Source organism: Papaver somniferum, unplaced genomic scaffold (genome assembly GCF_003573695.1).
Source record: "Papaver somniferum cultivar HN1 unplaced genomic scaffold, ASM357369v1 unplaced-scaffold_19, whole genome shotgun sequence".
NCBI classification, from domain to species: domain Eukaryota; kingdom Viridiplantae; phylum Streptophyta; class Magnoliopsida; order Ranunculales; family Papaveraceae; genus Papaver; species Papaver somniferum.
Window position 1 is genome coordinate 7,591,054 of NW_020628818.1, and position 15,187 is coordinate 7,606,240.

At 36.5% G+C, this 15,187-nt stretch overlaps 1 protein-coding gene across 5 annotated transcripts; it reads left to right on the forward strand.

The window, feature by feature from the left end:
- Window positions 1–526: 526 nt before the first annotated feature.
- Window positions 527–7,995, forward strand: LOC113338862. Of its 5 annotated transcripts, XM_026584260.1 has the most exons (5): window positions 527–638; window positions 938–1,070; window positions 3,797–4,062; window positions 4,720–4,788; window positions 4,879–7,995. In XM_026584260.1, the coding sequence occupies exon 5, from the start codon at window positions 5,977–5,979 to the stop codon at window positions 7,186–7,188; it is 1,212 nt and encodes a 403-aa protein (XP_026440045.1). In that variant the 5' UTR covers window positions 527–638; window positions 938–1,070; window positions 3,797–4,062; window positions 4,720–4,788; window positions 4,879–5,976; the 3' UTR covers window positions 7,189–7,995. The 5 variants fall into 5 exon arrangements, with proteins under 5 accessions (XP_026440045.1, XP_026440044.1, XP_026440047.1 ...); XM_026584259.1 differs by having other exon boundaries at window positions 557–1,070; window positions 3,829–4,062; XM_026584262.1 differs by having other exon boundaries at window positions 557–1,070; window positions 4,879–5,948.
- The last annotated feature ends 7,192 nt before the right edge of the window (window positions 7,996–15,187 follow it).

The window sequence follows — 15,187 nt, forward strand, 5'->3', positions numbered from 1 at the left end:
CTAATTTTTCCTTTGCTTTCATGCTTTTATACAATTAGTATTAATCGACGACGATTTTTTTTTTAAATCAACAATTAATTGTTGATAAATGAAGAAGAAGAAAGAAGAAGAAGAAGAAGAAGAAGAAGAGAGGTAGAGAAGAAGAGGGGGAAGTGAATGAATGGGGGGAGAGTTTTTTATTTTTGCAGTTTTAATGATTTTTCAAAAAAAGATTTCATTAAATGATTTTTCAGTTTTTTTTTTTTGGATTAGATTAATTAGTTAATGGAATGGTAAAAGTGTCATAAGTGAGAATGATTGAGGGTGTTTTTGAACTTTTACATAAATCTGATCTCCCCCTATCCACTTAGTCTCCACTTAGTCTTTTAACCCCCAAAATCCCACCCCCTTAAAGCCCGAATAATAGAGTTCTAAAGAAAATGTCGACTTTGCGACCGGGTGTTTGATTTTACATGACCCTAAATTTACTACAATACCCCGGTATTAAATCAAAGTTCACACCAGAAGCATCAAGGACCTTCACGACATTTTCTTTGTTTTTTTTCCTTATATTCCCAGTATCAGATCGGCGAACTTATCTCACAGAGAAAGGAAAATCCTTAACATCACCCACCGAAATTTAGAGCATAATTCTCAGGGTATGATTAGATCTCTCTTTGATTTCTTCTCTTTTTGTGGGATTTTTTCAGTGATTTCTTCTTTTTCTTTTACTTTATCTCTTTGTCTCCGTATGTGTCCTGATTTGAAATCGATTTCAAAATCGAAGGTTTGAATCTGATAGTTTCCGGTGATGGAAATTTTAATACCAAAATTGAGAGATAATGACAATATTCTACCTATAATTTTTCTCTTTTGTGAAATTTCTTTGTTTGTGCAAATGCCTAAGAGTTTAATTTCAATGTCTACTTATCTCCTGCAACATCAATTGAACCCACAGATGCCATAGAATTGTATTTACTCTATATATTTCAAGGAAAGTGAATCCATGGGGGAAGAATATCAGCAGCGTTGTTGCACACAAAATAGCATCAACGGCAAAATTATGCAGGCCGACGAGTTTCCTTTTTAAGGTTAGTGATAACCTAATTCATTTAGTATTTTCAGTTCTTTATTGGGCATAACATGCTTAAATGATTGTTTTCAGTATTTATTTTGTTAGTTTCACTGTTATTAGATACAAAAATGAAATGGGATTGCTTTGATGTGTATTTGTCTGTTCGAAAATTATTTGTGGCAACCGAATTCTGTGCACCCAACATGATGTGGCATCCACATGAGCATTCAACTCCAAGTTACACGTTTCTTTTCTTAAATTTTTCCTTCATCTCTTCTCCATCATACAACCATATATCGGGAAGAACTGATGGAAAAAAATGGGAAAAAATCATCACACAATCCAGTTTTCAAAAAAGAAAAAATTCCATGAAACAAACCCAAGAGCATGATTAAGTTTTATGAGTAAGTAAGAGAAAAATGATCAAGATTATTTCTTCAAATACTGGCTCAAGCTTATACCAAATAAAAAATTATGGGTTTTGATAATGGATGGGTTTAGGAGTAATCGGTAAACTTTTTGCGACCCGAGTGACAAAAAATTGGGTTTGATCTAATTAATACTTAGATTTGCATATTGCAAATGATTTTTTGATGAGATAGTAATATTTGATACGGGTATTGCATTTGATAAGTAAGGGTTCAAGCAGGACGATTTTTTATGATTATTGTTATTTGAGATGTTAAGCCATTAAAATACAGTGAGTTTTTGTTCTTTTAAGAAAAAATTCATCCCAGTGTTTATCTCATCTGTTAAGTTCTATGGATATGGTATTCTCTAGGGGTGTAAATTCGGGCAGGCCAGGCCGCCCGGCCCAAAAACTAAGACAGTCCGGTCAGGCCAGGCTTAACATTTGTGAGCCTGTAAACAAATTCAGATCGGGTAGGCCGGGTAAAAGTAGATAATTTACTACCCAAAGACCGTCCAAAGCCCGTTTTTATACAGGCAGGCCAGATCGGGCCGGACAGACCACTATTTTGAATTTCTTTTTCTTTTATTTTAAATTTAAATTTTCAAATGAATGGTATTAAATGTATTTATTTTTAATACAATATCCTTTCCTTTCTAACATTGCATACCGTAAATGATAGTATTATTTTATATTTAAATTACAATGACAAACTTTTAATTTTAGCCTATAATTAATGTTTTTAAAAGGCTAATTATAAGTAAAAACAACTATATATTTTATTTTTCTTGACAGAAAATTGACAATTATAAAATGGTAACTTCTAAGTCTTTTTAAGAGGATATTAAATGATTAATGGCACATAGAAGGCTTTCAGTCGGGCACCAGGCCGGGCATCATAATTAATAGCAAAGCTCGAGACCGCCGAATAAATTAATCCAGGCCAGGCCGGGTGGCCCATGACGGGCCATAACAAGCTTTGGGCTACTTCGGGTACATGCGGGGTCAGGCGGGTACAGGCAGGCCGAGTATTTTCGGGTATTATTTACACCCCTAGCATCCTCTTTGATAAAAATCAGGCGAGATCAGATCGGCCCTTCACAGAAAAAATAAATAAATAAATAATAGAGGAATGAGAGAAATCATGGTTGTGTGGATGCCACCTAATGTTGGGTGCATTGGGTGCACTGGACTCGGGCGCCACAAATCATGGTTGCTGTCTGTTTTACCTCCAAGGTGTGCCAATTGTGTGCAATGTAGTTGGGATTGATTGGATATGTGTGGTTCCACACATAGAAAGTTGGGGGTGATGACTTAGAACACTTATGGATATCTTGCATTTCTGATTACATTATTGTATGTTAACCCATTATAGGTGGATTTAGAAATATAGCATTCTTATGTAATCCATAAGTTGTTAGAGCTGAAGCAATTACCCCAAATTAGTAGTTGAAAATGTAATTGGATCCAACAGTTTAAAAGCTAATAATATATGTCCTGATATAAGCTTAGGGACATCATAGTGGTGATCTCCCTAAATAACTACCTATTAAAAGCAATTAGTAGCTTGGAACCTCACTATTAACTGAAAACTATGCAGACAGTTCAGAAACCTAAAACTTGGTATTAGAAGAAGGCTTAATTGGATCTTATCGGTCAATTTAACCATATGCAGGTCGTGAGAGGTACCTGATGTTGAGTGCTACAATTCCACATGTTGTTGATAGATTTATTTAGTGGAGTATAGATAACTCTCTCAAGCTTCAAGTTTGAAGATCTCCTTTGTAGGAGAAATCGGATAAAACATCCACTTTGTGAGTTTATACTAGAATTTTAACGTGGATGTGGTCCATTTTTCTCGGATGTTTAAGTATTCTTTGGCATGTATCTTCTTCATATCTGTGTCTTTGATTGTCTAATTACAGATTTCACTGCATATTATTTCTCTTTAGGATCAGTCTTTTTGATTGAAAACTCTATATGTTCAATACATCAACATATATTATAAATTCTTCTTTTTTTTCCTCGCATCGTTAGGGGCGACTCTGAAAGAATTAGGGGCGACACAAAAAGACAAAAAAGGTCACCCAAACCTAAAGTCAGGCCATCCCTTTCTGCGATTTTTCAAAATGGCGAATATGCCCTCAACAATCGGTAGTTTATTTGGTCTGCCTCGTTTTTTTATTTAGGAACCCCATAATCGGTATCCATATATATAATCGGTATTGTTGATGACAATAATCGATAGCTAATTTTGTAATCGGTTATGTAAGTGTACATAAACGGTAATTAGATCTATACTCGGTAGATTATGTGTATAAACTTGGTTTTAGGAAACTTTTTTTCATTATTTGGTGGGAGATAGAAGAAGAAGAAGTGAGATTTACCGTGTTTCTTAAAATCAACAAAAAACATGGATGGGTTAGAAGAAGAAGGTGAAGAACATAACATTGAAGCTTCACTACCGTTTAAGGATGACGATTTGGGATATATGTTGAATGATCCAAACTTTTGTGGAGAGGAAATCCTAGGCGACGCTTTCATGGAAGAAAGCGTAGAATCACCCGTGATCGAAGCTAACGATGCATCTAACTCACAGGTATTGTGTTAAGAAACTCATAACCCACTTCGCATGCGTTTGTTGCATTTTTACATGAGAAAGTTCGATTTTTGCATGCATTGAATGCCATAACTACCCAGAATCGGTAGATAATATGCTTATATATCTACCGATTGCTTATATATCATAAATCGGTAGAATAGGGTACTTAGATTGCTATCGATTTTGAAAATCCCCCAAACTGAAAATTTCAATTTTTGTTAATCGGTAGTTTGGCAAATTTACATAACCTCCGATTGACAAAGTCGGCCCAAATACGATTTTTTTTTCAAAAACTTCAATTATTGGTTTCTTTCATATTTCACAATCGATAGAATCTTAAAAATTTTAAACCTTCGATTATGGATGTCGCCCCAAAATCAGATTCCTCCAAAATTGAAAATTTTGGAATTCTTCAGATCTTATAATCGGTAGTTAATAAGCGTTTTTTCTACCGATTTCTTCCAAATCGGGCGTATGATAAATACAAAAGCTACCGATTATTAGAGTTTATTCATACAGTAGTCATTGATTTTTCAAAGTATTTAATCGGAAGGATATTTTCTGTTTTTATTCACCGATTATAGAACAATCGGTAGGAAATTGCTATCACGTGCGTCCGATTATGATGGACTAACTTGTTGTTGTTGTTTGTAGGCTATTGCAGCGGTGGATGATGAATTTTATTTGAGGCCTGATACTTCTCACCACTATGCAAACGATTTGGTATACTCATGACTACTCTTTTCTTTTCTTCAAATGATATATGTTAAATGCTCATGCCTATGACGTTTGTTGTGTTATATGCGCATATAGTCATTTGGAAGTAAGGAGGAGACAAAAGAATGGCTTATCAACAAGGCTAAGGAGAAGATGTGCGTGGTAGTTCAGAATCGTGGTGTGAAGGATATTCGGTTTGAAATGATATGTGAGCGAGGTGGGGAGAAAAAGAGTCACAAGGGAAAGAACAATAAATATGTAAGGAAAACGGAGAGGAAGAAATACCAAACCCATACAAAGAAGATTGGATGCCCATTTAATATTGTCTTCTATAAGCCCGATGGTAGGGATGGTAAAGAGTGTAAAATGTCTAAAGTTGCTAATGGTTGTCACAACCACGATGATCCGGATACTCTTGTTGGACATATAATGGTTGCCAAGTTAAAACCACATGAAATGGATATGGTGAAGTCTATGCGGATCCAAAAAGCGAGTGTCATATTAAGTAAGATACAGGCGGACGACCCCGACAACCTTTCTTTTTTGTCTACGATCAAGGCGGCCTTAGATAAGATCAAAAGGAAAGAATGGGATGGTAGAACGGTTATGCAACAATCGGAGTGGTTAGCGGAGTTACATGACTACACGTTGCGAAAGGAATAAAAGGATGGTAAAGTGGTACGTATTTTCTTGGCACATCCTTTGATGATCCAATTGGTACAATGCTTTCATCAAATTTTGTTGATAGATGCACCTTATAAGACAAACAAGTATAACATGCCGTTGTTGAACATTGCTTGCCACACTTCGGACAAAAACACGTTTACGATTGCATGGGGTTTAATGGATCACGAGAACGAAGTTAGTTTTATTTGGATGTTGGAGACATTGAGGTCAATTTATAACGACGACGATTTTCCAAGGGTTATTGTAACGGATAACAATCAAGCTCTAATGAATGCAATAGAGGTAGTGTTTCCGGAAGCCCAGAACTTGCAATGTACATGACACATTCAATGTAACCTCCTATCCAATTGCAAGCCCCATATCCAATATAAGAAACCAAGGAAGGGTACCAAGAGGTCGACGGAAGAGAATGAACGTCTTAGCAAATTAACCGTGGAAGAGCGGCAAGAAGAGAAGAGGCTATTTGAAGAAAAGTAGAAGGAGAAAGGAATAAAGTGGAAATTATTTATGAAAGCATGGGACAAGATGGTTTGGTCGATAACCGAGGAAATTTATGAGGTTAATTTGAAGAAATTCGAGGATGAATGGGGCACTGACTATCCAAAATGTGTGGCTTATTATAAAAAACAATGGTTGGCACCGCATAAGGAGAGGTTTGTGTATGCATGGATATATGAATATCTTAATTTCAAGAACGAGGCGACAAGCATTGCGGAGGGGTCTCATGGACGATTAAACAAGATATTACTCGGTAGTCAAAATGGAGTTGTGTCGATCCAAGAAGCAATCCATGAATACACCAATCGAGATCTCACGAAAATTAGGGGTTGCATGCAATTTAGTATACATAAATACCCTTTAGAGCATATAAAGGAAAAAATGCTTCTAAGGGGAATTGTTCAAAAAGTTTCAAAATGGGCAATAGATCACATGATGAAACAATTGAAGCTTTATAGAGATTACGATGACGAGAATACGGTTTGTGTTTGCAAGGATATGATAGGTATTGGACTGGCGTGTCGTCATATGTTTGGTAGGTATGTTGAAGTGATTGACATTAATGACATTCATCCATTTTGGAAACAATTAAATTTCACTACAAGCACCGCGGTGGTTGAAGTTCCATCGTTCTTGGAGTCGGAATTGTGTGCACGAATAGCCGAGCGTTACACTACATCAAATGGACCCAAAAAGCAAATTTTGATGCACCATTTGGAGGAAACCCTTCGCCATTGTTTAAGGGAGGTTGATGAACCTTGTAAGCAAAAGGCGGCGGGTAGGCCGGACACCGAAGTGTCGAGGACCATCGAAAGAAAAGAGTTGAAGGAACATTTATCAAAAACAAGAGATTGGTCTAGGTACGAGCATGTGCAAGCCGAACTTGAAGGTGAGCCGGAACCTAAGAAAAGAGGTGTGCCGGAACCTAAGAAAAGATGTCGTCCAATAAAAGATAAAGGTGGACCAACCGCTCGAAACTTGAAACAAAAGGTCTCTACGGAGCCATCTCAAGTAAGTCAAGCCGAGGTGGTGGAAGAAGAAGTGTTCGTGGAGTCTCAAACTAGCTTAGGATTTTTTGATCAAATGAGCGACTCGCAACAAACCCAACCAATGGAGATGGTGACTATAAAAGAGAAGTATGGTACTATTCTTTGTCCAAGGGATCTCCATGTAAGACCAATTCGATCAACGTATACGATTATAGAAGAGTACTTGCAATAACTCCCTCCAATCATTGTTCCATTTGTTTTGTCCACCGACGAGGTTGATGGGGATGGCAATTGTGAGTTTCACGTCGCTACGGAAAAAATTGGTTACTTTGACGAGGCGAATATCCAAAATTTCACCCAATGCCAATATTTAAGAAATAAGATGATCGTGCAACTAATGAAGGACAAGGATTTCTATATGAAGATGATGAGGGACGGAGATAGACACGACAAAGAAAAAGAGTGCAAAGACTTATGTACGCGTGTAAAGTGACGAAATGGATTGAAAACAATCGAAGCCAAGTATTGGATGACAATGCCTGGATGCGGATATCTCCTAGTGGACGTTTTGAATTGTGTGGTGCATGTATTTGTTCCTCCGTTGCAAGGAAGTAGTATAACGTTTGTACCTACAAGGACGGTTTGCGATGAATCGGTTAAAGATAGAAGAATTGTTATGGCAGTTGTGAATGAGATGCATTTTATCGCTTTAAGGGTAAAGAAAGATTTCCCATTACCTCCGGTGAGTAAGTGGACGGAATACTTCCCAACGAATCATTGTAAGGATTGGGTGAAACAATATGAGACCAACATGTTGGATTGGGATCGTGTCATGAACAATGATCCAGAAAGCCTACTCGAATTGATCCCATCGGATGATGACGATGAATGATCGTTATGTTTTGAAGATGTATTTGAACCGCCCTTTTTGTACATGTTTTTTGTAAGAAAATGCCAAGATGTAAGCTACAATCGGTAGTTATGTCATATGATATACCTACCGATTGTACAATCTTTTCAATATAAATTCAGCTTTTTTGAGATATTTCCAGAATCGGTAGATTACTGTATATAAAAACTTCCGATTGTTACCAAATTCTGAGATTAAAATTTGAAAATTTTCCCAGAATCGGTAGATATATTAAATACTAACTTCCGATTTTAACCAAACTCTGAGATTAAAATTTGAAAATTTTCCCAGAATCGGTAGATACATTAAATACTAACTTCCGATTATAACCAAACTCTGAGATTATAATTGGAAAATTTATTCAGAATCGGTAGAAAACATCATATAATAACTTCCGATTATAACCATTTTTTTGCTAAACTGTCACCACGGACTTCAGGAATTCATAACTTCCATCATATATGAATGGTTCTCCCTTTTCCTCTAAGTAGTGCCTTTTTGGGAGTGTTTCCTACATAAAACAACCAAAACAAAAGAATACTAAGTTCGTATAGTGTAACCACCCGGTGTTATGTAAAAGAGGTACACAAATACTTACAAATTGTTGGATCGATAAGCTTAAGTGGCAATTGTTAAAGATCCTCTTTTGTATCGTTATGTAATCATTTACCCCTTTTTGGACAAGTCGAAAATGATCATGAACTTGTTGGAGTGATCTTTGCTTTGGATTTCCATACTCTTTCACAAATTTGCTATATACCCTACCCAAAAGATTTTGGGTGTGATTCTTCTGGCTATGACATCTTCACGTATTTTTTCGTGATACCATGTTTTGACAACGACTAAATCTTCAGCTGCGTCAAACGTTTCCATGCTTGAAAGTTGAGATATAGAATAAATTCACAAGAGTGGACGATGAAAAATCTATTTGTAGAATACACAACGCTATAGATGTGTTGTTTGGTGCATTTTTAAGAAGAATTTACCCTCCTTATATAGATGAGAGTCCCAAAGTCTTTCTTTTTTTTTTGAAAATATGGCCATTGAAGCGTACTTTTACAAGAGTGTACTGAAATTTCGTACAATAATTACATACAATCGGTAGTCAAGGATTTAACTCGTACTACCGATTGTTTTTAATCGGGCGATATGTATTATCATGTCTTACCGATTAGTTGCATTTTTGTCATCAGGGTTCTCAGTTTCATTCAACACCTATAATCGGAGGATTATCAATATGTACTATTTACCGATTGTGTGTGATTTTCGAGGCATGGCTAGTTTATTTTGAAAGAAATAGTCGTTGGAGTATAATCGGGAGTTAGATAAATAATTAAAACTACCGATTGTTATAAATTATTTAAAAATCATAACGATATCACCTACAAATCATAATAATTTTAATTTTACAATCATAACTATTGATTGAAACCTCAATTCTATACAATGACTAGTGATTAGCGTCGTGGACGTATTGGACGAGCCCTAAACGGATTAAATCTCTCCATCACCTTAAGGATTCTGAAATGAGCTTCATAACGGAAGCTTGATCTTTTCCATTTCCGCCATTCCCCGAGAGATCGTGATATAACCTCATCATTGGTTTCACCCCTCAATCGATATTGAATTACAAGATAAGTTAAAAGGACAATTTCATCGACGTGTCTGTGTATTGAACCAACGGGTTGGGAATAAAATAATCGCGCCTAATTCTTTCAGGGTCGCCCCTAATGACGCAAGCTTTTTTTTCCCAATTGTTTTTCCAATCAAATTTTTCGCATTAGAGCGCAATGCAACTCATATTGTTAAATCTGTTGAAGCTCTCGACCGATAGAGCAGGCCCAACGTCTAAAATCATTAAATCCACAGAAGCAAATGTTGTGCAACAACAGAGAGGAATCAGATTGCTAATTGATTTGCCGATTTACCGACCAATACTCTTGAGATACTTTTGTTGCTTTTTAAAAAATTTCTTTTGTTATTCTCTTTGTAATTATAAATTGATATTATTGATTAAAATATTATTGAATGAAGAGTTCGAAATTATTTTTTAACGGAACAGCGCGTGTCTTTTTCGTTCTTGGTTGTGCATTTTATGCCTTTGTACTGGTTTGCACACTTGCTTTGTTCACAGTTCATGGCGGGAAACTTATAGTATTAGTTTAGACAGAGCTTATGGTTTAGTGAAAATTTATCCCTGGACTCAATAGGAGGCTCTGTTTAGTAACAGGTGGTGCAATTTTATTATAGTAGAAACCAAGATTGCGGATTATATCTAACCGAAATTCTCCGTTGACTAAAATTAGGCGTCTGATGAAACCCATAAATTCTACAGGAGATTATTGAGGATGGGTCTTATTTGTATAAGCCAGTTTGTATTTGATATTGCCGTTTATGGCTTCATTATTTTTCCAGTTTGATCTGTTTTAATTAGGGAAATGACTTATGATTACGTATTGCAACATGGATATTTTCTGAATGAAAAATTATCGACTAAAAGGCTCGATTTTAGTTGGAACGGGAAAGGGACGGCAGGCGCTTTGTGCGTGTGTTTCATACTTAAAGAAAAAAAAACAAAAATCGGCAAAACTTTTACTTCGGTTATGTTACTGTATCATTAGTAGTAAGTACTAGGAATACCCGATTTGAACAAATTAGGTTTTCCTATGGCTAGGTTTGAGCAAATTAGACTCTTTTATGGATAGGTTTCAACCCATTTTTCCCCCAAATCCTTCCACACACTCGTAATTGAACGAGTGGTTGGGAGTTTCACACTAGACGGGGGACTATCCCCCGTAAAAAAAAATAACAACAAACGGGAGACAGTCTCCCGTAAGGTTTTTATTTTTTTCTTTACGGGGGACAGTCTCCCGTTTATTTTTATTTTTTTTCTTTACGGGTGACTGTCCCTCGTTTCATGAGTCTTTAAGATAAAAACGGGAGACTGTCTCCCGTTTGGTATTTGAATTTTGTTCCCCCAACGGCTACATTTCAGCCTATAAAACCAACCCATAAAACTCTTTTCTCTTCGTTCCACTCCAACTCAATTTTATTCTACTCCATTTTAGTTTTGAAGTTCTCTTCTTCTCTTTATCCATGTCTTCTTCATCAACACCGACCCCTTCAACCCAAAAAGCTCAAAAAGCTCGTAGGAAACAACAAATTAAATTTACTACAGAGGAAGATGTAGCTCTTTGCGAAGCACATATAGCAATAACGGGTGATGGTAGTGTTGGTGTGCATCAAGGAAAAACCAAATATTGGGATCGTATTATTCCATTATTTATCGAGGAAATGAAAGATAACCCAGATGATAGAGACAAAACTAGTTTAGAAAACCGAATATATGCTATAAAGAAAGATATTAAGCTATTTGTCGCCGTTTTTGGAAATTATTTCGAGGAGGACGAATAAGTGGTTACGGAGCCGAGCACAAGGTAAGTATTTTTGTTTCGTACGTATTGCTCGTTATGTTTGTAAAAATGAATACTCATATGATAAATTTACATTGTAGATGATACGCGGTCGGTGTGACTTCCACAAGCTACATGGGAGACCCTTCATCCTTGATGACTGCAACGAGTTATACAAGAATGAACCCGGTTACGATTACACCAAGTATGTTGAAGTACCCCCGTTACCTCCACCACCCGTTGTCCAAGTTGTTGATGATGATGGTGCCGAGGGTGTCGATGGTGTCCAACGTATCGATGGTGTCGAGGAGGAAGAGACGGGAGTCGATTGTAATACAAAACAAACGAGTGACGCTCAAGCGAAAAAAAAAGGGGACCCGGGAAGAAAGCTTCAAACTCAAAAACAAGCAAAATTTAAAAAAATTATTAAACAGTGGACGATCCCCCGTCTAGTTCTTCTTTTGTATTTGCTCACAGTGGCTATACTCGTTCATATGGACGAGTTAGTCTCCAAATGGGGACTATCCATAGCCTTTTCTCTAAGATGCAGAAGGGAGAAAAGAAAGAGGAAGTGGGTTGCTGCATTGAGATCTCTGCAATATTAAGAGATTTTTTTTTTCATTACTAAATTAAGATTAAGGCAGAGGAAAAAGAAGAATCTAATAGGTACCGAGTCTATTGACAAGTCTGAGCCCTGAAACAAACAACTCATTCATTCTTGAGGATGATGCATCATTGTTTATCACTAGGAAGGTAGAAACACAACATCACGAGAATCGAGATCATTGTAATCAACGGCTTTTGTTCTGCCTCTTTCTCTTGTTTTATTATTTGTTTACTACTGCTATTTTAATACAGTAACAATTGAGAATAGAATAAAGAGAAAATGCAATGCAGCGATGCTGTTACTATGGCTGCATGAGAAACAAAGAACAAAGCAAAAGCAAACAGACCCCAAATGCCGATGCAAACGCAGTGTTGAAAAAAGAGAGCAAAGAGATACATCTGATGAGGTGAAGAAGAACATCTCAGAGCCATAGATATCAGAGATTAGAGAGGGTGTGGGGTTTTCTTCTTTGCAAATATAAAATGGGTTTCGAGTTTACCCCTAAATAATAGTGATTGAGTTTTCCCCCCTAGCTTAATAATATTAGTAACTTTGCCCCCTAAACTAATATTTTGGACGAAAAACCCTTGTCATTTAATTGTTAATTTCATGCGGGAAATCTGTTGCTTGAATGAAGTCAGAGTACCGTTGTTAAAATGAATGAACTCCTGGATAAGGAAATGTTGGTCGACCATTAATAATCTTGTGTGAGAGAGATATAATGTATTGCTTGTGATATGAAGAAGTGGAAGTGGGTCTTCTTTAAGCTTCCATGCCGGATGGAATTCATCTTGTTGATTTTTTTCAAATTTAATGAAGTTACCTCATATTTGCATCTACAGTAGTGATTGCCCGTATAATATGGCATTACAAAGTTCTTTTCTCATATTAAAGTTTTCCGTTTGTGATTGGTATTCTAGTCCCAAGTTTCCATAGCATGTATCTCCCTGTTTACAAACAGTATATATAAAATGAAAGATGTGGTTCACATACTCAAGGAGGAAGAATCGAAGAAGACTCATTTGGGTAGATTAGTAACTACTATTTTGCTACTATTAGTGAATTGGTGTGCAGAGAAGAGAAAAAAAGTATTAGTGCTAAGCAATCTTCTTCTTCGTCATGATCATCAAACAGCAGCAGCACCTGCTCATTTTGCAATCTTCTTCAGTAAAGGAGGTGCCAAAACGTTCGCTGATAGGATGCAACAGTAGCAAAGCCGTAAAGGTGGTGACAGATGCACATCGCATTCCTAATAGACTGAACTCTGAGAAACAAGTGCAACATACCACTAGGTTTCAAGCTGAGAGTGTTAAGGTGAAGGAGTCTGACTCTGTAAGCCAGCAACATTCTACTCTGCCACGATCCGCGCGTGTTCTCATTCTCTGTACATGAACTAGGCAGTTCAATGTCAATCCCATTGTATGGCTGAATGGCGAAACCCCATTTTTTTACCTTCTAGTATCTGTACTTTTGTGTATTGTATTTTGAGACATGATGTATTGTTTGTTCTGTAGCAAGTCTGTAGTGTTTTCCAGCATTAAATTTGAGAGCCCACCAAATATAGGTGGTGGTATAGCTTGGTACTGAAAGTTATGAATTTCTACCACCATGTGAAGAAAATTGGGAGTCTCTAAAAATTTGAATTTCAGCCACAAATCAAGTTAATATGATGGAACGGGACATTCTACTGGACCCAATCACTGTTAAATGCTCCTTTATTTTGCAACAAAAAATAAAATAACTTATTTATTCTGATCAAAGAATTTTAAGGAGTCTATTCCCAGGGTCGGAAAAATTATTGCTACAGCTAGAATTCTTAAAGTTCTTCTGATGACCAAAAATGATAGATATTTCGGCACTTCTTTATTCTTTGATAAAAATAGAAAAGCAGACTTCGAGCCACTCCTACAAAACTATTACTCCACTTTACAAGGCTGGAAATCCAAACTCCTATCTCAAGCGGGAAGGACAGTTCTGATAAAATCAGATCTTCAAGCTTTCCCAACGTACCAAATGCAGGTGCTTGCCCTACCGAAAGAAACCTTAAATCAATTAGATCGTATACAAAGAAACTTCTGGTGGAATAAAGAAGGGACAAAAAGACTAGGGAGTTTTATCAGAGCTTGGAAATACATATGCAAGCCTATTGCTCAAGGTGGTTTAGGTATTAAAAATCCTCATCAATTTAATATAGCTCTTCTCACTAAACTAGCCAGCAGATTAATTTTAGAGAAAGACCAACTTTGGCAAAAATTCTCAAGGCAAAATATTTCTCAAGTTCTCATCCTCTAGAAGCTTCTAAAGTTTCTAAATTATCTTGGATTTGGACAAGCATCCGAAAAAGTCTAGATTTAATCAAAGGAAATTTTGTCTGGCAAGTCAAAAATGGAAATTCGGTTAAAATATGGGAAGACAGATGGATTCCAAATTCAGAAATAATACCGCAACCACAAAAAATACAAGACACGGCTCCAAAAAGAGTTGGAGAGCTAATAACTGATGAGAATAAATGGGATTAAGGAAAACTAGACAGTTACTTTAGTCCGGAGGTTAGAAAGAAGATTAAAGCGATTACCCCAAAAAAAGAAGAAGAATACAAAATCCAATTGTTACACCACGACTCAGGACTCTTCTCGGCAAAAAACATCTATAATTTCTTAGCAAATCAAAATCAAGAAGATGATAATTCCTTATTGGATTTCCCATGGAAGAGTATTTGGAAAATTCAATCAATACCAAGAATTAAACTTTTTGTGTGGAAACTAGCTGGGAAAGCTTTGCCTACATCTTCGAGACTAGGTGCGCATAACCCGAAAATTGACCCAATCTGCCATCTATGTAATTCGCAAGCGCAGGAAACAGAGAATCATATATTCAGATCTTGCACTTTCACAAAATCTATTTAGTTTAGTTTCTCGCTAGGAAATTTAGCTTCTTCGGCTAATACGGATCGATTACAACTTGGGTTAAAGGGTGGCTTTCAAACCCAGATATGGATAATTTGATTGGAAAAATCTCAACCATATTATGGTTCATATGGAAATACAGATGCTCGGTGGTTTTTGAAAACTTAACCCCAAATCCAATGCCACTAATTGATCAGATCAACAGATTTTTGCAATCCATCCCTCAAAAGAACACAAAGGAACTGGATAACAATCAGTCAATGAAGATCAACACCAAATGGTCGGATATAAACACATACTGGATAATATTTATTGATGCTTCTTTCAAGGAAGAAGACCTTTCAATGGGATACACACACATCGTTTATTCAGTAGACCACCAGACTTTTATGCAC

Bases quoted from the DNA above. Each gene is read 5' to 3' on its own strand.
- LOC113338862 (XM_026584260.1), top strand. From the start codon at position 5,977: ATGAAAGCATGGGACAAGATGGTTTGGTCGATAACCGAGGAAATTTAT.